Below are 20,500 nucleotides of genomic sequence, written 5' to 3' on the forward strand. Positions count from 1 at the left end.
TTTTCCTTCTCTGGACAATCGAATAAACAAAGTTTCTGAACAGTGGCACATGGAGCAGCACGCAATTGGAGATGATATACAAAACAGTATTCTCCCAAGGGAACGGAAATCGAAGAGTGCCCTGAAGAAGGCCACTTCTCAGCAGTCATTTTGGATTTTGGGGGAGGGTATAAGGCATTTCGGATCGCTGCCAGCTTCCAGATAGTCTTCATCGTTATCGTTACCGCATGTTTTATTTACACACACACACAGTTGATCTTCGATCGTTGCTCTGGGGGTCGAAATAGCGTCGAGGTTTGCAGGTCATGCGAAGCGATAGAACGGCTCACACGGCTTGCCTACAGATCACCCTCGGACTTGTGGTACACGACGACGTCCTGGAAGAACGCGTTCGGTACACCGTAGAACACCGACTCATCGATCGGACGGTCGAGCGGATAGCCGAACGCGTAAGAGTCCATGTAGCGTGCGCCGGATCCGACACCGCACGACAGCACCGGATCGAACCCGGTGTACTGCGCCACCTGCGGTGCCTTGTACGGGGACACGATCACGAACAGCTGGAACGGCATACCACCCTTCTTGCCCTTGGGCAACATCAGTCGGTTCGGGAAGCCGCAGTGTGCCTCGGTCATGTCGAGCTGGAACCGCTCGCCACCAGTGTATCCGGCCATCACGGTACGGTACAGCTCGTAGAACGAGGTACGATCCTGCACGTACCCGTTGAAGTTGGTGGAGGTGCGCGTCAGCACGTTCTTACCCGCCGACAGCTCCTGCACGAAGTAGTCCAGCTCGTAGAAGTTTTCACGGTTCTCGTTCAGCGTGTACTGTCCACCGTACTCATCGTACTTCGGTCCGAGGAAGACACGAACCGCCGCCTTAACCGGCTTCTCCGTCGTCAGGCTAATCTTGTACGTGAACGGTTTGTGGTTGAGACGGATGGTGCGTGCCTTGATCACGACCGGATCCGGCTTGTACTCGATCTCACCGAACCCTTCGTACTTGCCCGGCACGTACGGTTCCGGCTCGATGTCGATCGCATTGGTAATGTCCACATCGAAGCGGTCGAAGAACGTCTGCAGCCGGTCCACCACCACACCGTCGACCTTCACGCCCGGGAAGTACAGCTCGTCGTACGTGTACTCGGGCAGATGCTCCTTGAACTGGTGATAGTACGCGACGATGCGCTTGTAGATCTGGTAAAACACCGGATCACGCATGGCCGACTCGTAGTGCTCGAGTGCGCTCGGTATCACCTGGTACGGCTCGACCGGTTCGATGGCCGCACCCATGATGATGCGAGCGTACATCGCCACATACTTGTAGAATCGGTGCTCGTAGCTATCGGGGTTGGCTTGGATCAGGTTGCCCAGCACGTCCACCGATTCCGGGGTGCTCAGGTTCACCTTCTTACCGTCCGGCAGCACGAAGAAACCCTGATCGATCACATCCCGCAGGCGCTTCTCGTAGTCCACCACCTGGCGGATCTCGCGATAGTTCGACTCCTGATCCACGTGGTAGTAGTTGTCACGGGCCGGGAAGCTATGTCCATTGTAGTACTGCAGATCCGGATAGTAACCGGTGGCGATCGGGGTCCACCACGAGAATTCCGGCACATGGCCAAGATCGTTCGACAGACGCTCCAGATAGTAACGGGCCAGAATCTGCTGATGTTCGTACAGATACAGCTCACCGCGACGATCCTTGGTCAGGCCGAACTCCTCCCCACCCAGCCAGAACGGATAGTCCGTGTGCAGATAGTAGTAGTAGCTGTTCAGTCCAATGTCCTCCGTGAAGTAGGAGATCTTCTGTTCCGCGTTGGTGTGCATGTACCAGCCGGTGTAGTTGCTCGGGATCGTCACCGTGTACACACCGTCCACCTTCTTCATACCGTAGTAGCCCTGCATCTTGTACTGCTGAGCCTTCTGGATCACCTCGGTGTTGATGAAATGGTACGGGCTGATCTCGTACGGTGCTGGCAGGAAAAAGCCGGCCATATCGGCACGGTGCGTTACGGCCACGGTAAGCGCGTACACGAACATACCCTCGTTGAAGTAGTACCGGGCCCAGGCCGCCACCTTGTAGAACGTTTCCCAATCCTTCGCGTGGTACAGCACGCGGAACAGAGCGATCGCTTGCTCGCGGTGCACCTCGTCGTACACGGAGAACACTTCACCCTTCGGCAGCAATCCATGCTCGTACAACGACCAAAGCTTCTTGGCCCACTGTACGGTCGGTGCGTGCTCGAACAGTTCCGCGCTTTCCTTGAAGTGGAAGTTTTTCGCGTACGCTACCAGCTGCGGATTCCAGTCCTTCTCGTACAGATGACGGAACAGCAGCAGCAGGTCTTCCTGCTTGTGGAGGAAATCTTTCTCGGCGTACTTCACCTGGCTCGTGCTGGGCACGTAAGCACCGGCAGCGAGTGCCACCGTTGCCAGCAACACCACAAACGTTCTCATCTTCGGACGTAGACTGATGGTCAGTCGGATGGTGTGGGGTCACTTTTATAGCAGAACTGAGGCAGGATCGCCCGTTTATCGCACCTACCTGAACGTCTGGAAGCTCCCGATCAGCTGCTGCTAAGGTCAAACCGAACCGGACTTGATAAGTCACATGCATGCATGACTCTAGCTAATGACCGTTGCCAATCGCCAATCGTTTGGGATGCTTTATTTACAAACCACCAAACTCCTAGGTTAATCACACCGAGCCCTGATTATCAGGAATGCACAGCATTTCGGATGCACTTCTTAAATTCTGCCGAGAGCCGACAGTCGGTAGCACCTCATAAATATCCCCGCCTGATCGTATTTTCACGAAAATCCACAAATAAAAGCTATCATCTCGGTGGCAAAGTGCTTTCCTCGTGGTTGTTGTGGATTCCAGTTGACAGATCCTAAACATATTAACAGCTCCATTAGCACAATCCTTCCTGGAGGTTAGCTCTAATGTCCGCCATGACAGGTTAGAAATAAACGATGCCGGTAGCGAAAGACACGCTTTAAACAATCTCTAAGTCATGATTTGGTCCAACTGGTTCCCTGCAAACGAGCTCTTGGTTCATTCAAAACTTTTACCTTCTTCCCCGAATTGGTCTCTCTTCTTCTGGAGTTCTTCTGCCTCAGTCACCAACGGCTAACCGATCCTTTAACGTCATTTCTTTGCGTAGAGAATTCTTTATTTGAGTAATAGAAAGTAGATCTTGCCTAGCGTGATAGAAAGAAGATGGTTCCCGATCGGCCGTTTTCCACCATCATTCCCTTCTCTGAATGATGTCCCTAGCATGGACATCGCGCCTGGGGCAGCGCTACGGGGGAAAGCTGAAGAAGTGAACCATTTTTTAAACAAACAATAAATCATAAAGCGAATCGTTTGTTTACGGATTGCGATCGATTGCGGACTACACCACCATAAGATAATTTTCAAACCCCCATTCCTTCCCCAAATGAGAGACTCATCTTTTGCTGGGCTGGGCTCACGATCGAATACCCAACCATCCGCCCGAATACAGATCAAATGATCTAGCATCAAATTGCCATACGATCACCGCTGCTCGATTGCTGTCCAGTGTCCAGCGATACGTAGCATATGGTGTCCTGGCCCGCCAGCAAGTCCCCCATTAATTGGCGCTCACGTAATAACCGATCGGCCGTCGAGTGTTGGGCAATGCGATGAAAATGCTTCGGCTGAGCATAATGACCGGACAGGCAAGTAGGAACGCACCGGTAAACAAACGTACTTCGGTTTGTTTTCCATACACAGCGCACCGGCCCAAACTGATAAGCAAACCTCGGTCGGCGCTAGCCAACCTGTCTGAGGCGATACTGAGGCTGGCCGTGGTTGAGGCATTGCAGCGTGCCGGCTGAGCGCCTTGCGATTGTACTGTTCTTACTTTGTTGGTGCTCGCAATCAATTGATGTTGCATCTGTTTGTGTGTGTTTGATGAAGCGGCATTACAGAAATTCGGATGCGTTTTTTGGGATCATCGTAAGAGATGATTTGCTGTTTGTTTGATGTGTTCGGATGAGATGAATTTGAAAGGTTGGGAATGAGACCGCCTTTTGATACATCTTACATCGTGAATGGAGACAGACGGTTGGATCTTTTCAACTCCAATCGGAAAGGATGAATCTGAGAGGATTTTAACGCTGGCTACGAGGAAATTATGTAAAGAACGTTTAAGAGTTCGATGTGTGATTCGACTGTCTGCAGATAGGTGTACTTTAGATGTAGAAGAGGATTACTCTATACGACTGATGAAAGCATCCTAAAAGCATTTTTAAATTTTTTATAAGTCGGTTATATAGCTCATTACTCTTAGTATCTTGCCCAAATATAGTATTAGTGTCGCGTGTGCGAAGCTAGCCTCGCGGTGCGTTTCTTTAGGCAGGCGCAGGTCACGCCGACTAAAGACCAATAATACTCAGACTCGTTCTGATGGTGAAATGACAATCTTTATTGAAACATATTCGCGTTCCATATATAATTATTGCTGACCGATCGCGGTCAGCAGTTCTTCGGTTGTCCGTTGGCGACCGATCGCGGTCAGCAGTTCTTCGGTTGTCTTATTGTACCGTTTTACCGTCCGTTGGCTACAATTAGTATTCTAAAAAAAATAAATGATAATTAGTAGTTTATAAGTATCATTTGTAAAAATTAAAATTAAAATTTAATTTACAGCCACTAATAAATACTGGCTTATACTAGACATTAAGAGATCAAATTCAAATTAATGTGGTTCAATGAACATTCAACATTGAATATTGGTTGATAATTTGAAAAAAAAAAAGATGAGTTTAAACATATTTTGAAGATTTCCTATAAAACACGGGGTGGTACGGTGGCCGAGGCTATAGCGGCGCCGGTCTTCACAGCGCAGAACCGGGGATCAAATCCCATCCAACTACGTGGTATTAGTAAGTCTAGTAAGCCAGAAATGGCAGGCATGATGACCTTAAGAGGTCGTGAGGCCAAGAAGGGCGAGAGCGAGACAAGATTCAATACAAAAACAACTTACAACGAATGGCATGTCATGCAAGTAGCACCGATCATCAGAATATAAAAATGGGGTTTTATGATGATATCGCTAGCAGGCAAAAAAGAGGAGAATGTTCTTTTAACATAAAATATTTCAAATTTTATTAACCTTCATTCTGCCCCATATGACACGCTGTTGACATGCCCGTTAACATTGCAGTTACTTCTAAGGGGGAAAATATTTGTTCTTCCAATCTTTTTTAAAGTATATAAAACAGTGTGAAAACATGGGCAGAAACGTCGACTGTTTGTACACACTCTACCACATATCATGCGTTTACGATTTGACAAAGAAAAGACAAACGATCACTTACACACCCTTCGGATCGGTTCCATTTTTTGTTTTGTTCATTTCTCCTCTTTGTGTCCTTCAAACCCCAACCCCGGCTCGCATCATATCATTATCACGTACTTTGTGCATCTTTCACCAGAATGCATCTGTACTGAATGAACTTTCCTTTCGAAACAAAAAGAGCATGTTAATCATTTTTTTTCCTCTTCTTCATTATTCTCTCGTTGCAGATCCCAGGAACGATCGGCACCGGCTATAAGCGATCGGTTGAAAAACGAGCGCAACTCCAGCTACAAGAGTAAGTGTATGTGGTGGAAAGCTAACGGCGCGCCCCACCAAGCAATAGAGCGTCCAAGTTATTGTTCCCCAGCGGCCCTATAAATATCGTGCCCCGAAAACGCGTCGACAGGAGCGAACGATTTCCGCACTCTAGCATACTTGAGACACTTTTTATTGCTCTACGGTCGTTTTCCAGGGTGGAATTGTGCTGATTGCTTGAATGGGTGCTTGGTGCACATTTTGCATCCGATCCGGCTTTCCCTTTCGATGGCAATTGCTGTTGCTACCTAGTGGATGCAATTGTCGAAAGGAACGTAGGGGAAAAAGAGATAATGACGAAACGACACCACTGAACCATTACACCCCTCGGGTGATGACAGGTTGGTGCACATTTTCTTCGCACACGATGGATGCTGGTGGAGTTTTTTTTGTGGGAGATTTTCTTTTTTGCTTCCCGCTAGGTCGTTTCATGTTGGATCGACCCCAGGAATAGATTCGGCCCAAGAACATACAAGTAGAAATTTATATTACTGCATAAGAATAGTCTCAAAAGTAATATTTTTATCCCCGATAGTGGATCTTAGATTTAGTATCTTGGATACAGAGTCTAAAGTTTCTGAAGTCTGCAATCTAAATATCTTAATCCTATGGTATTAAGCCATGAGTCTCAGCTCCGGTGTCTTGGATCTTTGGTCCTAGTACCTTGTATTTTCTGATCAGAATTCTAGTGCAGTTCAGAGCTCACATCCTTGTCCTCGATTCCTTAATCTCAAATATCAGAATTATTACAGATCGACAAGAATCCTGATGCAAACCTTACTTCTTTTGGCAGCTAGTGATAGTCTTAGTGTAACTCTGCTTGTATAAGTGACCTACTTCTTCAGCACCGCAATCCTCAACAATGAATGCTTAGGCGTATTTTGACTCTCTGTAAAGCTGAATTAAATTGCTCAGCTAATTGTGCAGACGAAAGACTGGCCTCAAGCACTAAACGATCCACTCGACGATCGTGTCCATTTGCACCAAACACACACCATCACCACCACTAATACTCCTTCCTCTTTTTTCGCACCCTCCACAGAAGATAGCGAAATGGCGACAATTTCAACCGGCACGTCGTCCTCCTCACCGCGGATCACTTCCTCCACCTCCGGTACCACACCCTCCACCACGACGCCCTCCGTCCTAGCGCTTCATCAATCCGCACACCATCAACCCGCCCTGCACCATCTCCAGCATCATCTGCAGCATCTTCACCACCAGCCGCCCGTCGAAGGCACCGCGGCGACAACCGACGGCCATCATCATCATCACCATCAGGCGCACCATCTACAGCAGCAGCAGCAGCACCACCACCTCCAAAACGGAACCGCCGGTGGATTGACCTCCCTCGTGCCGGGACACCATTCGCCCCTCAACTCACCAGCATCGTCGTCCGGCGGTGGGTCCTCCCTGTCCCCGTACGGTCTATCGCCACACGGTACCGGTTCGGGCAGTACACCGACGACCAGCGTTTCCGTCGGTTCCGGTGGCAATATGCTGTCGCAACCGTACGCATCCGACGCGAGTGGATTCGGACCGATCTACCACCACCATCATCATCACCATCATCACAACCCGTTGGCTGGGGGACCTCCAACCCCGTACATGGGACATCCATCGTTCGTGGACAAGTACAAACTATCCACCACACCGCCACCCGCTCCACCACCGCCACCAAACACACTAACGCCACCCGGGACGACGTACGCCGGCCATTATCAGGGTTTCTACGCTGGGGCCGGACATCCCGGGGCCGGTATGCTATCGGGCGGACATCACACAATGGCACACGGTGCTAGGACGACCGTTGCATCGATCGCTTGTCGGGACCGGGCCGATCATGGTTGGTATCCATGATCATTGGAGTGATTGTACATAGGCGTGATCGGAACAGGTGTACGTGAAAGGTATTAGTGTGTTCTGTTCGTCTGGATAACGAGTTTGTAGCAAACGTCAACATTGGTGAAATGGTGTCCTTCCAAATCCATGACCGTTGTAGATATCCGTTCTTGTGTGATCTTGATGATCAGTTACACTTCCTTCTCAGCTCTGGAATTTTTGGAGGAGATCTCCGATTTGTGAGGTTCGCCAATCATTTTCACATCAAGTCAAGGATGTCAGAGATAGATAGGCTCGTAGATCTCGACATCCATAATGATCACCTCAACTTATCCAAGATCTTCTCATCTGAGTGATAATGCTCTGGAATCGAGAGTCCCGATTGGAGATATTGCTTCTTTAGGTCTAACATCTGATTCCCCATCGGAACTGACAGGCAATCTGGATTTTATAGGGTGCACTCATGATGCTCCAGACCCGAGAGGCCAGCTGTCTACATATTGGCAAAGTGACTCGCGAACAAACCCTTGGGGGTAACAGGACCAGTCCATTGAACGTCATTGAAAAATATTTGAAAATTATTTATTAAGAAGAATAATCTAAAACTCATCAATAAACGAGAACGTTATTCTAACAACCCTAGAGCGTGTCTTAATTGATCGTTAAAAATACTCCGAAATTACTTCAAAATAAAATATTCCATCCCAGCAAAAGAAGTCTTTCAATTCCGTCTGCTGATTCCGATGCAAACTTTTCCCAAAATCCAACTCTACATCCTGGTTCTCTGCGATCCACCAACTGGGAACGTGATGACATCTTTAAGCGTCCCACAGCCCAAAAATTTAGCCCATTCAAAGTACGCTCCGGGAAATTTATTGCCCACACATCCGGGGAAAATGTATCGAAAGCGGGAAGAAAGCCAAGTATTATTTATCACGCTTGCCATTTGGGAAGTAGACGCACGTCTTCCGACTATCGACTTGCCCGACAAACGAAAACAAAAAAGACGCGGAACCAGTGGCACAACTCTCGGGCATCATATTTTTAGACATTCGAGAAACCTCCGTCACTCGGTAGCGCACTGGTATTAAATGCAGCGCTCAGCAGCAGCTAAGGCTAAAGTCCACCCGATAAAACGCTCCAATGAAGGAGGTGTGAAAAAAGTGTTCGTAATTATAGAAATTTATTTTCCAATAAATTTGGAAGCACTTCCCGGGTGTTGGTGGTGGTGGTGGTTGTCACAGCTTGTGCACCCGACCAAGCGCTTCGGGGCCACCAAAAAGGTTCCGAGGTCCCAGGGATTTCAAGTTCAGAGGTCGGTTTGGTTAATCGTTTGGGATGTGCAACGCGGCAGCCGGGAGCAGCGGGATCTCGCAGGGATATGTCCGTCAACGCGATCGACCCAGAGACCACGGGGAGGCCTTCCAGCGGGGTGTTTTACAAGTTTTGACACCCGAAGAGATTGATGGCACCAGCAGCAGTAGAATGCGTTATCAGAGCCTTCGCTGCAGCGACTTGCACGAAGACACAAACTTTAACGATTATTTGTACTGCTTCCGCTTCCTACTGGTGGATGCGCTCGCTCGCTACTTTTGTCCTTCCGGAGAGCCATAACCAGCGACTAATCGAAGGGCCAGTGGAAGACGAATGGAAGACGGAAAGCGAGAGCATAATTTATGCTTTATTTTGACACTTTTATACCAGGCATTTGTCATGGACGATCGGCCACAGCGTGCTGGTCCCGTCATTAGTCAACTTGGGTTCCCGTTCTCAGGGTGACTCCTCCGGTCACTTGACCCATCGGCAACGGGGCTGGAGTCATTTTCACTTTGTTTTCTCTCTCCTTTTTCTTTGCCTTTGGTGCATTCCGTTTCGCTGCAAAACGTCTTTGATCTCATATGCAAATGTTGGCCGACTGGGCGCAGAGCACGCCAGCTGAGGAATAGCTTAAGATGCGCGTGTGTGTCTGTATGTGTTGAAGATAGGCCTGTAAAAGGACTTTGGTGGCATCTGCACTATCCGTGTCTGTCGGTAAGATCGTTGAAAGTGACACCACCGTTCTCACTCCGCGTGATCCTTCAGCCTGCCCTCGATCGCTCCATCCCCGACGAACGTAAAATATCGACCGAAAGCGTGTGGAAAGTTTATGTTTTCCTTTTATCCCTTTTTCCATTTTCTTTTAACATCCTTCTCCCATGTTTCATGTCTGAAAGTGATACAGAGCTCGAGTTTTGTTTATGCGTGTTGCGGTACCGAGAGTTGCGGGCTCCCGGTGAGGTCCTAGAGCCTGCTCGCCGAGAACTGCAACGCGAAACCCTTTGCCAAGCCTAAAACCATACATGCAAACATTCCGTGACAAATTGTTACAAACAGTGCCCACGGATACTCGAAAAACCGGTTTGTTTACGACACCCTTCGGCCTTCTCGATCATCTTGCTTTTGCTTCTGTTCTGGGCGATCCTCAAGTAAACACTGGCGTACGAGGACTGGGAGAGGGAAAATGGGAATGGGTCGCGTGTGAAAACGATCTGCTTCCACTTGAGTTGACAGATGACAGTATACGTTCCGGTACACACACACGCATCTTCGAAGGACTTCTTGCACCACCAAGGACCACCAAGGATTCTGACCGCCGCACACCATCGGGAACACTATCGCTGTGGCAAACTTTACACGGATTTTCACTCATCTCAAGTGGGCACCCCGTGTGTGTGTGTGTGTATGTGTGTGTGGCTTTCACATACAGATTGCACAGCTAACGATGACGCCAATCTGCCGGGAGAAAGGCTTAACAACTGCGTGCTTTGATCATGCGAAGCGCGTTTGATTGACAATGCTCATCAATGTGAGTAAGGTCGAGCGAGCTAATTAGCGCACCCAGTGTACGGGTGCCGTGGAAAATTTAATGTTCGTCGAGTCACCGAGTCACACTCCACGGGTGCAAACAGTGACGTGACATGACGTGAAGCGCCGACCCACGAAAACTGATCCTTATCGTGAAATGAGAAGGTGTTTCAGTCTGCTGGCCGTGTATCGTTAACCAAGTGAACCGTCCAAGACAACGTCAATCACAACGATCGCCGGCTCATAGGCGATGGATGATGGAATTTTGGTGGAAAAATAAGAATCCTACCAAGTTGAAGCATGTTTGTTTTTCTTGGGATCTGAGAATTCGAAAGGCGAATGAGGTCTCTAAAACCCAAAGCCTCTGTAAATAAACGAAAAAAATTGCTGCGTTCTGGACTACACTTTGAGCCATTGATTCCCGAAGCTTGTAATACTTTTTCTATCAAAATCACCTACCACTCGAACTACTTAGAATTGATTTAGTTGTAAAGCAAATGATTCTTAAGCCTCATATAGTAGACAACATAAATCCAGAAATTAAATGCACCTCTGAGTATCTCTATGAGTATCGATATCTAGCAGAAATGAAATTAGGGAAAATACATACCATAGAATGATAAGCAACATAAGAAGAAAAATATTGATAAAGTATTGTGTATGAAGCCACAATAAACAGCAATTTAACATTGAAATTTAGAATAAATAAATTTAACATAAATTTAAAGTTGAATTTTAGGTTGAAAAATACTTGAACATCAAACATATTTGTCTAAATAATGTAATGCATATATTCACATTTAAAAAAATCCGAGAAACCTCGAAATACGTGAAGAAAAAAGTTACTTTTTTAAGCAAACTAAAACCAACTAATTAAAAAATATTTAAAATCACATTTTTTTGATTTTTTTAATAAATTCGTTCAATGTGCATTTCCCGCTGTGCGTTACACGCGTACGATACTTCCAACGTTTCACAACAGAGGGCGCTGTTCAAGCTTCAGCGAAAGCTTACGGGCACGTGTTTTGATTTATGTTTAAAACTGTGTTTTGGCTTTCTTTTAGTTCGTTTTGTATTTTCTCGTTATAAATATTTTGTTTCATTCCACAATTCAAGTTAGATGATTACTTAATGTTATGTCCTTGGGTGCGTTTCGGATAAACGGCTTGAACACTGATACGACACAACATGAAATACACTTTAAAACTTAAACGAACATTTATTACAAGTTAAAACCCGCTTGCCCGACTTTGGCTGTTAACCCGTTGCTCGCTATCGAAACACTGTCTCCGAGCGACGCAGGACACGTCAGCTGTTCGCTGTGACCCGCGTTGACCTCTCTTACGCACCTGACACGCACACCTCCGCATGTTGTCGCGCGACGCGAGCAACCCGGAGAGCCATGTCGTGCGACATCCATCTGCGTACGCAACATCTCCCCCTTCAAGATAGCTGATACCCGTTGAACCATCGCGGAACTCTTCTAATCCTCGAAGAGCGGCGAGGTGGAGGTACCGGCTCTGCTTCCTGATGATCACCGCTTCGTTGACATTCAGCAGGAGGCGGCGAGGATATCGTTTGCTGTTGTAATGGAATCTTCGACGCAGTTTGTAACGGCACTGTTTGTGATGACGATGAGTTAGCCGATATCCAAGTCGCAGATGATGATGGTGATGACGAAGACGAAGACGATGATGATGATGGCGATGACGAAGACGATGACGCAGACGATGATGGTGATGTCGAAGACGATGATGGTGATAACGAAGACGATGACAATGATGACGGTGATGACGATGACGATAAACTCCAGGAATCCAGCAGGACATCCAATGGTAAGCGATGATCGCTGTCCACCAACCCACGATCACGAGCGATAACCCTTCGACGCAACTGATTAACATGGCTTCTAAAAACTCGTTGGTTATCGCTTTTGACTAGATACATTACACTCCCACATCTTTTAACAACAACTGCCGGAACCCAGATCCACGTATTACGCCTATACACCTTTGCGTACACCATGTCGTTCGGTTCAAAACTTCTTGCGCGTTCAGCAGACCGTTGAGGCATCTTCGTCGGAGGGCGCAGCAGTTCGAAGCTTGTTCGCAGGACTCTTCCGAACATCTTTTCTGCCGGTGTTTTCCTGTCTTCTAGCTGCGCGTTTGGAGTCGTCCTGTATGTAAGGAGAAATATGTCTATGGCTTCCTGCAATGTGGTTCCTCCCTGCTTTATTTTCACCAGAGCTCTTTTAAATGTGTCGACAAATCGCTCAGCCTGCCCATTTGACTGAGGATGAAAAGCAGCTGTCCTTTTGTGATCCACCCCGTTCGCCTTGCAGAACTCTTGGAATGCTTCGCTGGTGAATTGAGTTCCGTTATCCGTGACCAAGGTGGTCGGCATTCCGAATCTAGCGAATAGACCACGCAGGATAGCAACCGTTGTCGACGTCGTGATACTTGTTGTTCTTATGATCTCCGGCCATTTAGTACAAGCGTCGACTACTATTAGGAAATAGTCCCCGTCGATAGGACCCGCATAGTCGATGTGTACTCTCTCCCACGGCAAAGTTGACTTGACCCATGGCACTGGGTTCTCATGTGGCGGCGACTTGGCTGCTGCTGCGCATGCTGAACAGGCACCAACGCATTCAGCTATCTCCTGATCCATGGACGGCCAATACACGTAACTGCGGGCAAGTGCCTTCATCCGTTGCACACCTGGATGCCCGCGATGGAACTGCTCCAAACATCTCTCCCGCAGCCTTCTCGGTATGACTAGTCTTTCTCCAAACAAAATACTTCCGTCTACCGTTGACAACGACTCTCTCCTGTGGTAGTAACGAGCCAACTCCTGTCCCAGAACTGAAAGCTGCGGCCACCCTCGTTGAATGTAGCGATAAACACTACGCAATACGCTGTCTGCTTGGGTGTGTGATACGACGTCCTGGAAGTTTAGCGGAAGCGAGCTTAATGAATTTACAGCGACCGATCGTACATCCTTTTCCAACTCAATGGTCGCTACGACGTATTCTTCTTCCGGCTGAGATCGCGTTCTGATGAGCCTAGACAGTAGATCAGCATTTCCAAAATTATCGGTGCGGATGTATTCGATATCAAAATCATAAAGTTGCAGAATAAGGGCAAAACGTTGTAATCTGTTTGCAGTATAAATGGGTATACCCTTTTTCGATCCAAAAATCTGCAAGAGTGGTCGATGATCAGTCTGCAACTTAAAATGCCGGCCATACAACATTTTATGAAATTTTGTTACCGCGAAAATGATTGCAAGACCTTCGCGGTCTATCTGGCTGTAGTTCATCTCTGTCTCGGTGAGCGCTCTTGATGCGTGCTGAACCACTTTTACTGTACCGTCGCGGAATTTGTGGCTTATTGTGGCTCCTAAACCCACTGATGATGCATCAGCTGAGACGATGATGTCTGCTTTCGGGTCATAATGGGTGAGCAAAAGGTCTGATGAGAGTATCTCCTTGAATTTTTGAAAACTTTCTGCACATTGTTTCGTCCAACGAAACTGCTCGCCGTGCTTGAGGAGGCTATCCAATGGGTATCTGAGATCTCTCATTCTCGGCACAAACTTGCTGTAGTAGTTGATAGCTCCTACAAATGAACGTACTTCTGACGTGTTTACAGGTGGTGACATGTTAACAATTGCCTCGATCTTCTTTGGGTCTGGGCGTATGCCGTTTCCATCAATAATGTGCCCAAGATACCGGATCTGCTTCATGCCAAAAATGCATTTGTCTGCTCGTATCGTGAATCCGTACTCTCTAATGCGACTTAAAACCTCTCTAACATTTGCGTCGTGCTCTTCTTGTGTCAGACCACCGATGATTAAATCATCCATATAGCCACATACTTTGCTCATGCCCGCTAACATGGTATCAATCAGTTGCTGGAATACTGCAGGCGCTATTTTAATTCCAGGCGGGAGTCGATTGTACTGATAAAGGCCTCGATGAGTGTTTATGGTAAGCAATGGCCTAAACTTTTCTTCTACCTGCACCTGAGTAAAAGCATCCGTGAGGTCAATCGTTGTAAAAATCTTGCTATGTGCCAACTTGGTAAAAATATCTTCCGGGATGGGTAGTGGGTATTCATGCGGTTGCAAAGCCTGATTTAATCCAGTAGAATAATCTCCGCATATTCGAATCTTTCCATTTGCTTTTCTTACGATCACAACGGGCGCTGCCCAGTCAGCATAGTTAACCGGCGTAATTACTCCATTTGCTTCCAGCCTATCCAGTTCCTTTTCTACTATCTCTCTCATCGCATAGGCTACTGGTCTCTTCGGGCGGAATACGGGCCGAACTCCTTCCTTTAACCGTAACGGCACCTGTGCTTTCGTACACAACCCCGATTCGCCAAAAACTTCCGGATACATTCTTTCAAAAACCGATGACGACGCTCTTGCTGCTGTTGTGACTACGTTGTTACAGAAAACGCTCATTGGAACAGACTCTAGCTCAAAAAGATCAATCACATCTGTCCCCAACAGCTGCACATCCACCATTGCCACACGAACAGTCGCCATTCGTTTCACGTTCCGGATCACGAGAGGTGCAGAAAATTCTCCTATCAGTTGGAACTGTGAGCCTGATGCTGTAAGCGCTTTCACTGTTGGATGCCTGAGCGGTGGCTTTCCTAGCTGCTGCCACGTATGCTGGCCTATGACGGTGATGTCTGATGCTGTATCCAACTGTAAACGCACTGGCTTTCCGTTCACTGAAACTGTGACGTATTTCCTTCTACTTGTCACAACGCATGCATTCACTCGAACCACTTTTACGGCTGATCTTCTGTAATTATTCTTTTGCTGGTACCCTCTGTTACGGCAAAAACCATCCTTATGTCCTATTCTGCCGCATTGCCTGCATTTGTGAGTTTTATATGCACACTCGCGTACCCAATGCTGCGTACCGCAAAGCCAGCATGGGTTTTTGGGCTTATCACCAGATGGACCTGAGCCATTTTGAAAGCGTGGTGCGCCATGCTCTTTCGGCGGCATATTTCGTTTTGACGGCCATTTTGTTAACGCTGCTACTCTTTTGTTCTCATCTGCTATCATTGTGCTGTCGGCGTGCACGTTAATAATCATCTGGCATTCCGACGCCAACTGTTCCAATGTGATTTCGCTGTTTTTCTCGATTCTGTTTAGCAGCCTGGTACGAAATTCAATGTCACGCTCACTTTTAAGACCACACACGAAAACTAATGCTTTTAGCTGGTTCTCCGACAACGCCTTCAGCTCAAAATCTTCACAAGCACGATTCACTCGACACGCGTAAGCCATTATATCTTCCGTACGAGCTTTTTCAATCCTTAAACATTTGTGTCGCTTGCTCAGAACCGTCTCTTTTGGGCCAAAAAGCGTCTTTAGTTTACTCACTGTGTCTTTGAAAGAAAAATCGCGAGGATGCTGCGGGAGCACAAAATTCGAATACCGCTCATGCTCTGCTGTGCCCAACTTCCGCAAAAGCATTCTGACTTTCGCTGCGTCGTCAACGTGCGCTGCATCTTTAACAAAAAGCTCCTCGTATCTAGCATACCAAGCGGCGAACGTTTTGTGCTCATCTGGTTCGTACACATATTCTGTTACTGACCTTGCTATGAAGTTTTGAGTTGATTCCGCCGGTGCTTCGGCATTGTGGCTCGGTGGTGCATTTCGCCTCATGAGCTGCATCACTAGCTCCTGTTGCTGGGCCATCTGTTGCTGCATCAGCTGCATCATATGTAATAGCGCAGCGTTGTCGTTCGAGTCGGGGGCGGCATTAACTGGCTGAAAAATAGGAGCACCGTTGTAATTATTTGCTACACTTGGCGGTGCTTGCCTTGGATTAGAAAGACGCCTGGGATCTTCTTCTACGGTGAAATCCATATGGTTCGGTTCCATTTCGGTTTGGCGTTCTCAATGGCGGATTCTGCTTGGGACGCGGCGTCGCTTCGCTTCGATGAAATGCGATGGTGGCTCGAATTGATGCGTGTTGCTGGGTTTGGACGTTCCGTTTCCTCGTCGCCAGTTGTTATGTCCTTGGGTGCGTTTCGGATAAACGGCTTGAACACTGATACGACACAACATGAAATACACTTTAAAACTTAAACGAACATTTATTACACGTTAAAACCCGCTTGCCCGACTTTGGCTGTTAACCCGTTGCTCGCTATCGACACACTGTCTCCGAGCGACGCAGGACACGTCAGCTGTTCGCTGTGACCCGCGTTGACCTCTCTTACGCACCTGACACGCACACCTCCGCATGTTGTCGCGCGACGCGAGCAACCCGGAGAGCCATGTCGTGCGACATCCATCTGCGTACGCAACACTTAACTTTAACCAAAACAATATAAACATATTAGAAATCATGATCGATACCAAACTGCAATATCTGCTGCATCGTTACAAGCGCCTTTTATTAGCACATAATATTATGCTGTTGCTTTGCCGAAGGTCATTAATAACTGAGTTAACAAATTAACTCACGAAACAAAAACAAAGCCCCGACCTTCGTACATGGTAACGAAACGTCCATTACTGGGCGGCCGGCCACTAACTAGTTTGATAATTTATGCTAAAAGCCATCGCGCCAACCGGCTGCAGGAAGTCTGCAGAAAGGATACGGTGTAAGGCTTGCACCCACCACCAAACAAACACACGGGTCAGCAGCTGTCTGCCCACCGTCCTATCTCTTCCTTCCGCATTTTCGTAACGCCAATGTCACGCGGCGCAATGTAGCGTAAATCCAGCATCATTTAGTACGCGCCTAGGGACTTTTATTACTACTAAAAATAAAACAGTGCGCCCTTTTGCCACTGCTGAATAAGCAAATCCGAATTTCGAATTAGACACTGAAAGCTAGTTCGATCGTACGAGTTTCACTCGGTCCAACGGTTTTCCCATCAAGCTTGCTGCACAAACCATTTTTCAGCTGAAGACTCTAGACAACCTTGATTAAAATCCCTTCACCGAATGCATCAAATGTCGCACTAATAAATGCGGCCCAGCCCGAAGGTCTCTAAGCTCGCGCGATCGACACATCTCCCACAACCCGAGCAAATCGAGCATAAAACCGATGCTGCTTGTTTGTATCACGAGTTTCAGGTGGGCATTTTAAAAATACAAACCGCGCCTCATAAACCGGCTGACGTTAATATTTATCGGACGGAACCAGAAAACTTCATTTTGAAGCGACAGACCACCTTTTTGGAACCTCCGTTACGGATCGAACACAGTCGACCGCCGACAGCTTTTTCATGGTTAAGGTTACTCGCTCATAAGAAATACAGTAACGACGTCCAGCAACCCACACGTATCGTCCTGCGAGATAAACATCTCCACCCATCCGTTCGGTACGGAAGATCCGCTAGGCCAGACCGATCGTGTAGCGGGTTTTGTAATCCGAATGCCGATCACGCCGATCTTCGGGAACAATTCGCCACAACAATTCACAACTCATCGTACGGGATGCCATCGAGAACATTCAGCCAAATGCTGCTGGACTGTTTATTGCACCGCCTCAAGAGGATCAGAAGCGATCGTACTGGAAGGAAAATAAATTTTCTCCTCCATTCCGCGTGTTTGTGCCTGCACCTTCATTGATTGGATTTTGCATAACCAGATTCCACACACGATCACCAACCCACCGGCAGTGACCGGTTTACGGGGCAGCCTTTTTGGCATACCCGGTTCGCTGCTCTCTTTTCCACCCCACACTTTTCACACCCAGTCGAGCGGGTCAAAAATTCGCAAACTTTCGGGGTGGGGAAAAACACACGCCAAAAAGGCTTCTTGAGCACGCAACTTTTAGAACTTTTCGGAGTAATGCATTGGATCCCGCACACCTGATGTTGGATGGCTACCGCCCAGATAATTAAATGTCAAACGGGCAATGCCGTGCGCGGCCGTCCACTTACCGATCATCTTCCTCGGCAAAGACTTTGGCACAAATAAAATTTCTTTTCGCCAAACCGTTAACGAACGTTCCAGCAAAGGGAAAGGCAAGCCGGCGGATGCTGTGAACAGTGGGGCGGTTTAATTCCTGTAGGATTTTTTGGACGATTTTCAAACTCCGGTTTTATGTTCGGACCGGTTTTATTCCCCATTTTGGAATTTCAAACGTATGTTTTTTTTTTGAGAAATCTCAAAAGTTTTTTTTGTTGTTGTGCCTCTTTTTAAATCTGTTTTGTGTGGGTGAGGTATTTTTATTGAGTATAAATAGATCGCTGATAAATAGGTCTCAAGGATTGGAGCGTTTCATTTTAAATTAAATATTTTTATAAATTTAAAATATGAATAAACGTATGTATTATTCAAACTAGTTCCGCGAAAGAAACAAAAACAAGATCAAAACACATTATTCTACAGCGCGAACAACCCCCGCTCCGATTTCGATTCAAAATACTCCCTCAGCCCTTCGCATAATCTTAACAACAAATGATTAATAAACAATGCAGCTGGAACTGGAATTGCTAAGCGCCACCAGGCTTAATTTACGTCACCATCAAACGTACTCGCTAGAACCGCCACAAAACGCACAAAACATTGACGTACAAATAATCGTACCTAAGCGGAACTGGAATCTTTCGGACACGAGAAGCCGGTTTTGTAGTACTGGAGATCAATCCACCGATTGGACTTTGAACGCGTGACTAGCTGAGTTCTGGTGGCGGTGTTCTTGTGGCCCACATTTAGCCCTAGACCCGCAGCACCGCAGGCAGCCGAGTACAAATCTGTCATTGAGCTGTCCCTTGAACCGCACAAAAAAAAAAGGTTCTCTCTTTTGGTGAGCTCCAACTCCGAGTACAAAATTGCCCTGAGCAACCGAGAAGCGCAACTCGAATATCTGCCGGCGCCCAACAGTCGGTGTCGTTAGTACTCAAAAAAGGGAGAGCACTTAGACAAAAACAAGTTGTCGAGCAAAATGACCGTCAAAATATGTTCGATCGCATGTGCTGACGAAAATGATACGTTCGACATGCGCTACAGAAAACCAAAAAAAAAATGGCACGCTATATCTTACGCCAAAAAAGTAATTAATGCTTGATGTCATGATACACGCCGGAACTGTTTTCTGCTAGCGGCAGTAAAAAAAACTATGCCTGCCGACCGATTAACCGATCCGATGGGGCTGCTTTTTTGATCACAGGCGACCGAAAATGAACCAACAGTGCGTCACCAGCGCGTACCGTGTTTTTCGCTCCAGTACATATAGCTTCCTCACCTGAGTGCTCCTGGACAGCCTGAACTCCAAGACGGGGACCCTATTCGGGAGGGGGGGGGGGGAATCGGGGGCGAGTCGAGTCGATCGAACGATCGTGTTTGTCTAGCTACTCCTACCACCCAGAAAACGACCTTCCGGAAGGTTATTAACGCATTGCATTGTTGCTGGATAACATTAGGCAATGCTAATTACCATCGCCCGCTTCCTCAACTGCGCCTTTACTACTTGGAAGCGAAATTACAGGATACCCTACTCATCAGGAACGATGACGTTGTGCTAAACGAAAGTATCAGAGCGCCATGCAAAACGCATACTGGAAGCTTTTCTGTTGCAGAGCTAGAATTCAGCCCCCCCTGGCTTCAAGGTTAAGGGCGGGCTCCTAACAAGTCGTCGATTCGTTTGGCACAAGTGATCCTATAATTATGACCCACACTGCTCCGACCAAGCACTACGAGTTTGGCTGTTCGCTCTTGTAATGGAACTATTTGGTATGCATCGGCGCACTGCGAAGACGCGACGCACACGACAAATGGCGTCAGTGTACATTGAACTGGCAGCAACAGTTCGCCAGCACTACTACAGGTGCGCGTTCCCTGTACGCACGAAGTACAGCTCCCGTCAAGAACTTCATCACACAATGACTTTCGAATATTTCGGTTTCAATTCCGTCTTCGGATTGACAGTGATGATGATCTATGTTATTGATGCAAATTATTTGCTTAGTACGATCATTTTGCTTCTTTTTTTTTGCTGCTGCTAGTTATTTGAGCAAAAATATCGATAACCGATCATTATTTACTGTACTGTCTGCATGCTTAATGAAGTGAAGATCGAAAGAACGCGTCCAACCGTTCCAAAGACGGGAGTTCGTTGAGAGTTTTGATGATACGGGCTGATAGGTTCTCGACAAAAAATTGTTTTGTTGCATG

The 20,500-nt window shown here is 47.3% G+C and overlaps 3 protein-coding genes across 16 annotated transcripts in view; 1 reads left to right on the forward strand and 2 right to left on the reverse strand.

Annotated features, from left to right (window-relative positions):
• Window positions 1-8,126, forward strand: part of LOC118506539 (T-box transcription factor TBX1) — a 23,598-nt gene extending 15,472 nt beyond the window's left edge. For all 13 annotated transcript variants that reach the window (XM_036043814.1, XM_036043815.1, XM_036043816.1 and 10 more), the window contains exons 7-8: window positions 5,560-5,627; window positions 6,690-8,126. In XM_036043814.1, coding sequence (XP_035899707.1) covers window positions 5,560-5,627; window positions 6,690-7,507 — 886 coding nt within the window. In that variant the 3' untranslated portion in view covers window positions 7,508-8,126. The remainder of the gene's footprint in view (window positions 1-5,559; window positions 5,628-6,689) is intronic.
• LOC118506541 (hexamerin-1.1-like) lies at window positions 215-2,489 on the reverse strand. Its single transcript, XM_036043832.1, has one exon. The coding sequence runs from the start codon at window positions 2,457-2,459 to the stop codon at window positions 339-341; it is 2,121 nt and encodes a 706-aa protein (XP_035899725.1). The 5' UTR covers window positions 2,460-2,489; the 3' UTR covers window positions 215-338.
• On the reverse strand, window positions 4,436-19,583 carry LOC118506538 (uncharacterized protein K02A2.6-like). Of its 2 annotated transcripts, none has more exons than XM_036043812.1 (2): window positions 15,957-19,567; window positions 4,436-4,606 (listed from the first exon to the last, which is right to left on the reverse strand). In XM_036043812.1, exons 1-2 carry the CDS (start codon window positions 16,244-16,246, stop codon window positions 4,579-4,581), a joined length of 318 nt encoding a protein of 105 aa, XP_035899705.1. In that variant the 5' UTR covers window positions 16,247-19,567; the 3' UTR covers window positions 4,436-4,578. The 2 variants fall into 2 exon arrangements, with proteins under 2 accessions (XP_035899705.1, XP_035899704.1); XM_036043811.1 differs by lacking the exon at window positions 4,436-4,606 and adding an exon at window positions 12,904-12,994 and having other exon boundaries at window positions 13,164-19,583.
• Window positions 19,584-20,500: the final 917 nt, after the last annotated feature.

The sequence above is a fragment of the Anopheles stephensi genome, chromosome 2, assembly GCF_013141755.1.
Source record: "Anopheles stephensi strain Indian chromosome 2, UCI_ANSTEP_V1.0, whole genome shotgun sequence".
NCBI classification, from domain to species: Eukaryota; Metazoa; Arthropoda; class Insecta; order Diptera; family Culicidae; genus Anopheles; species Anopheles stephensi.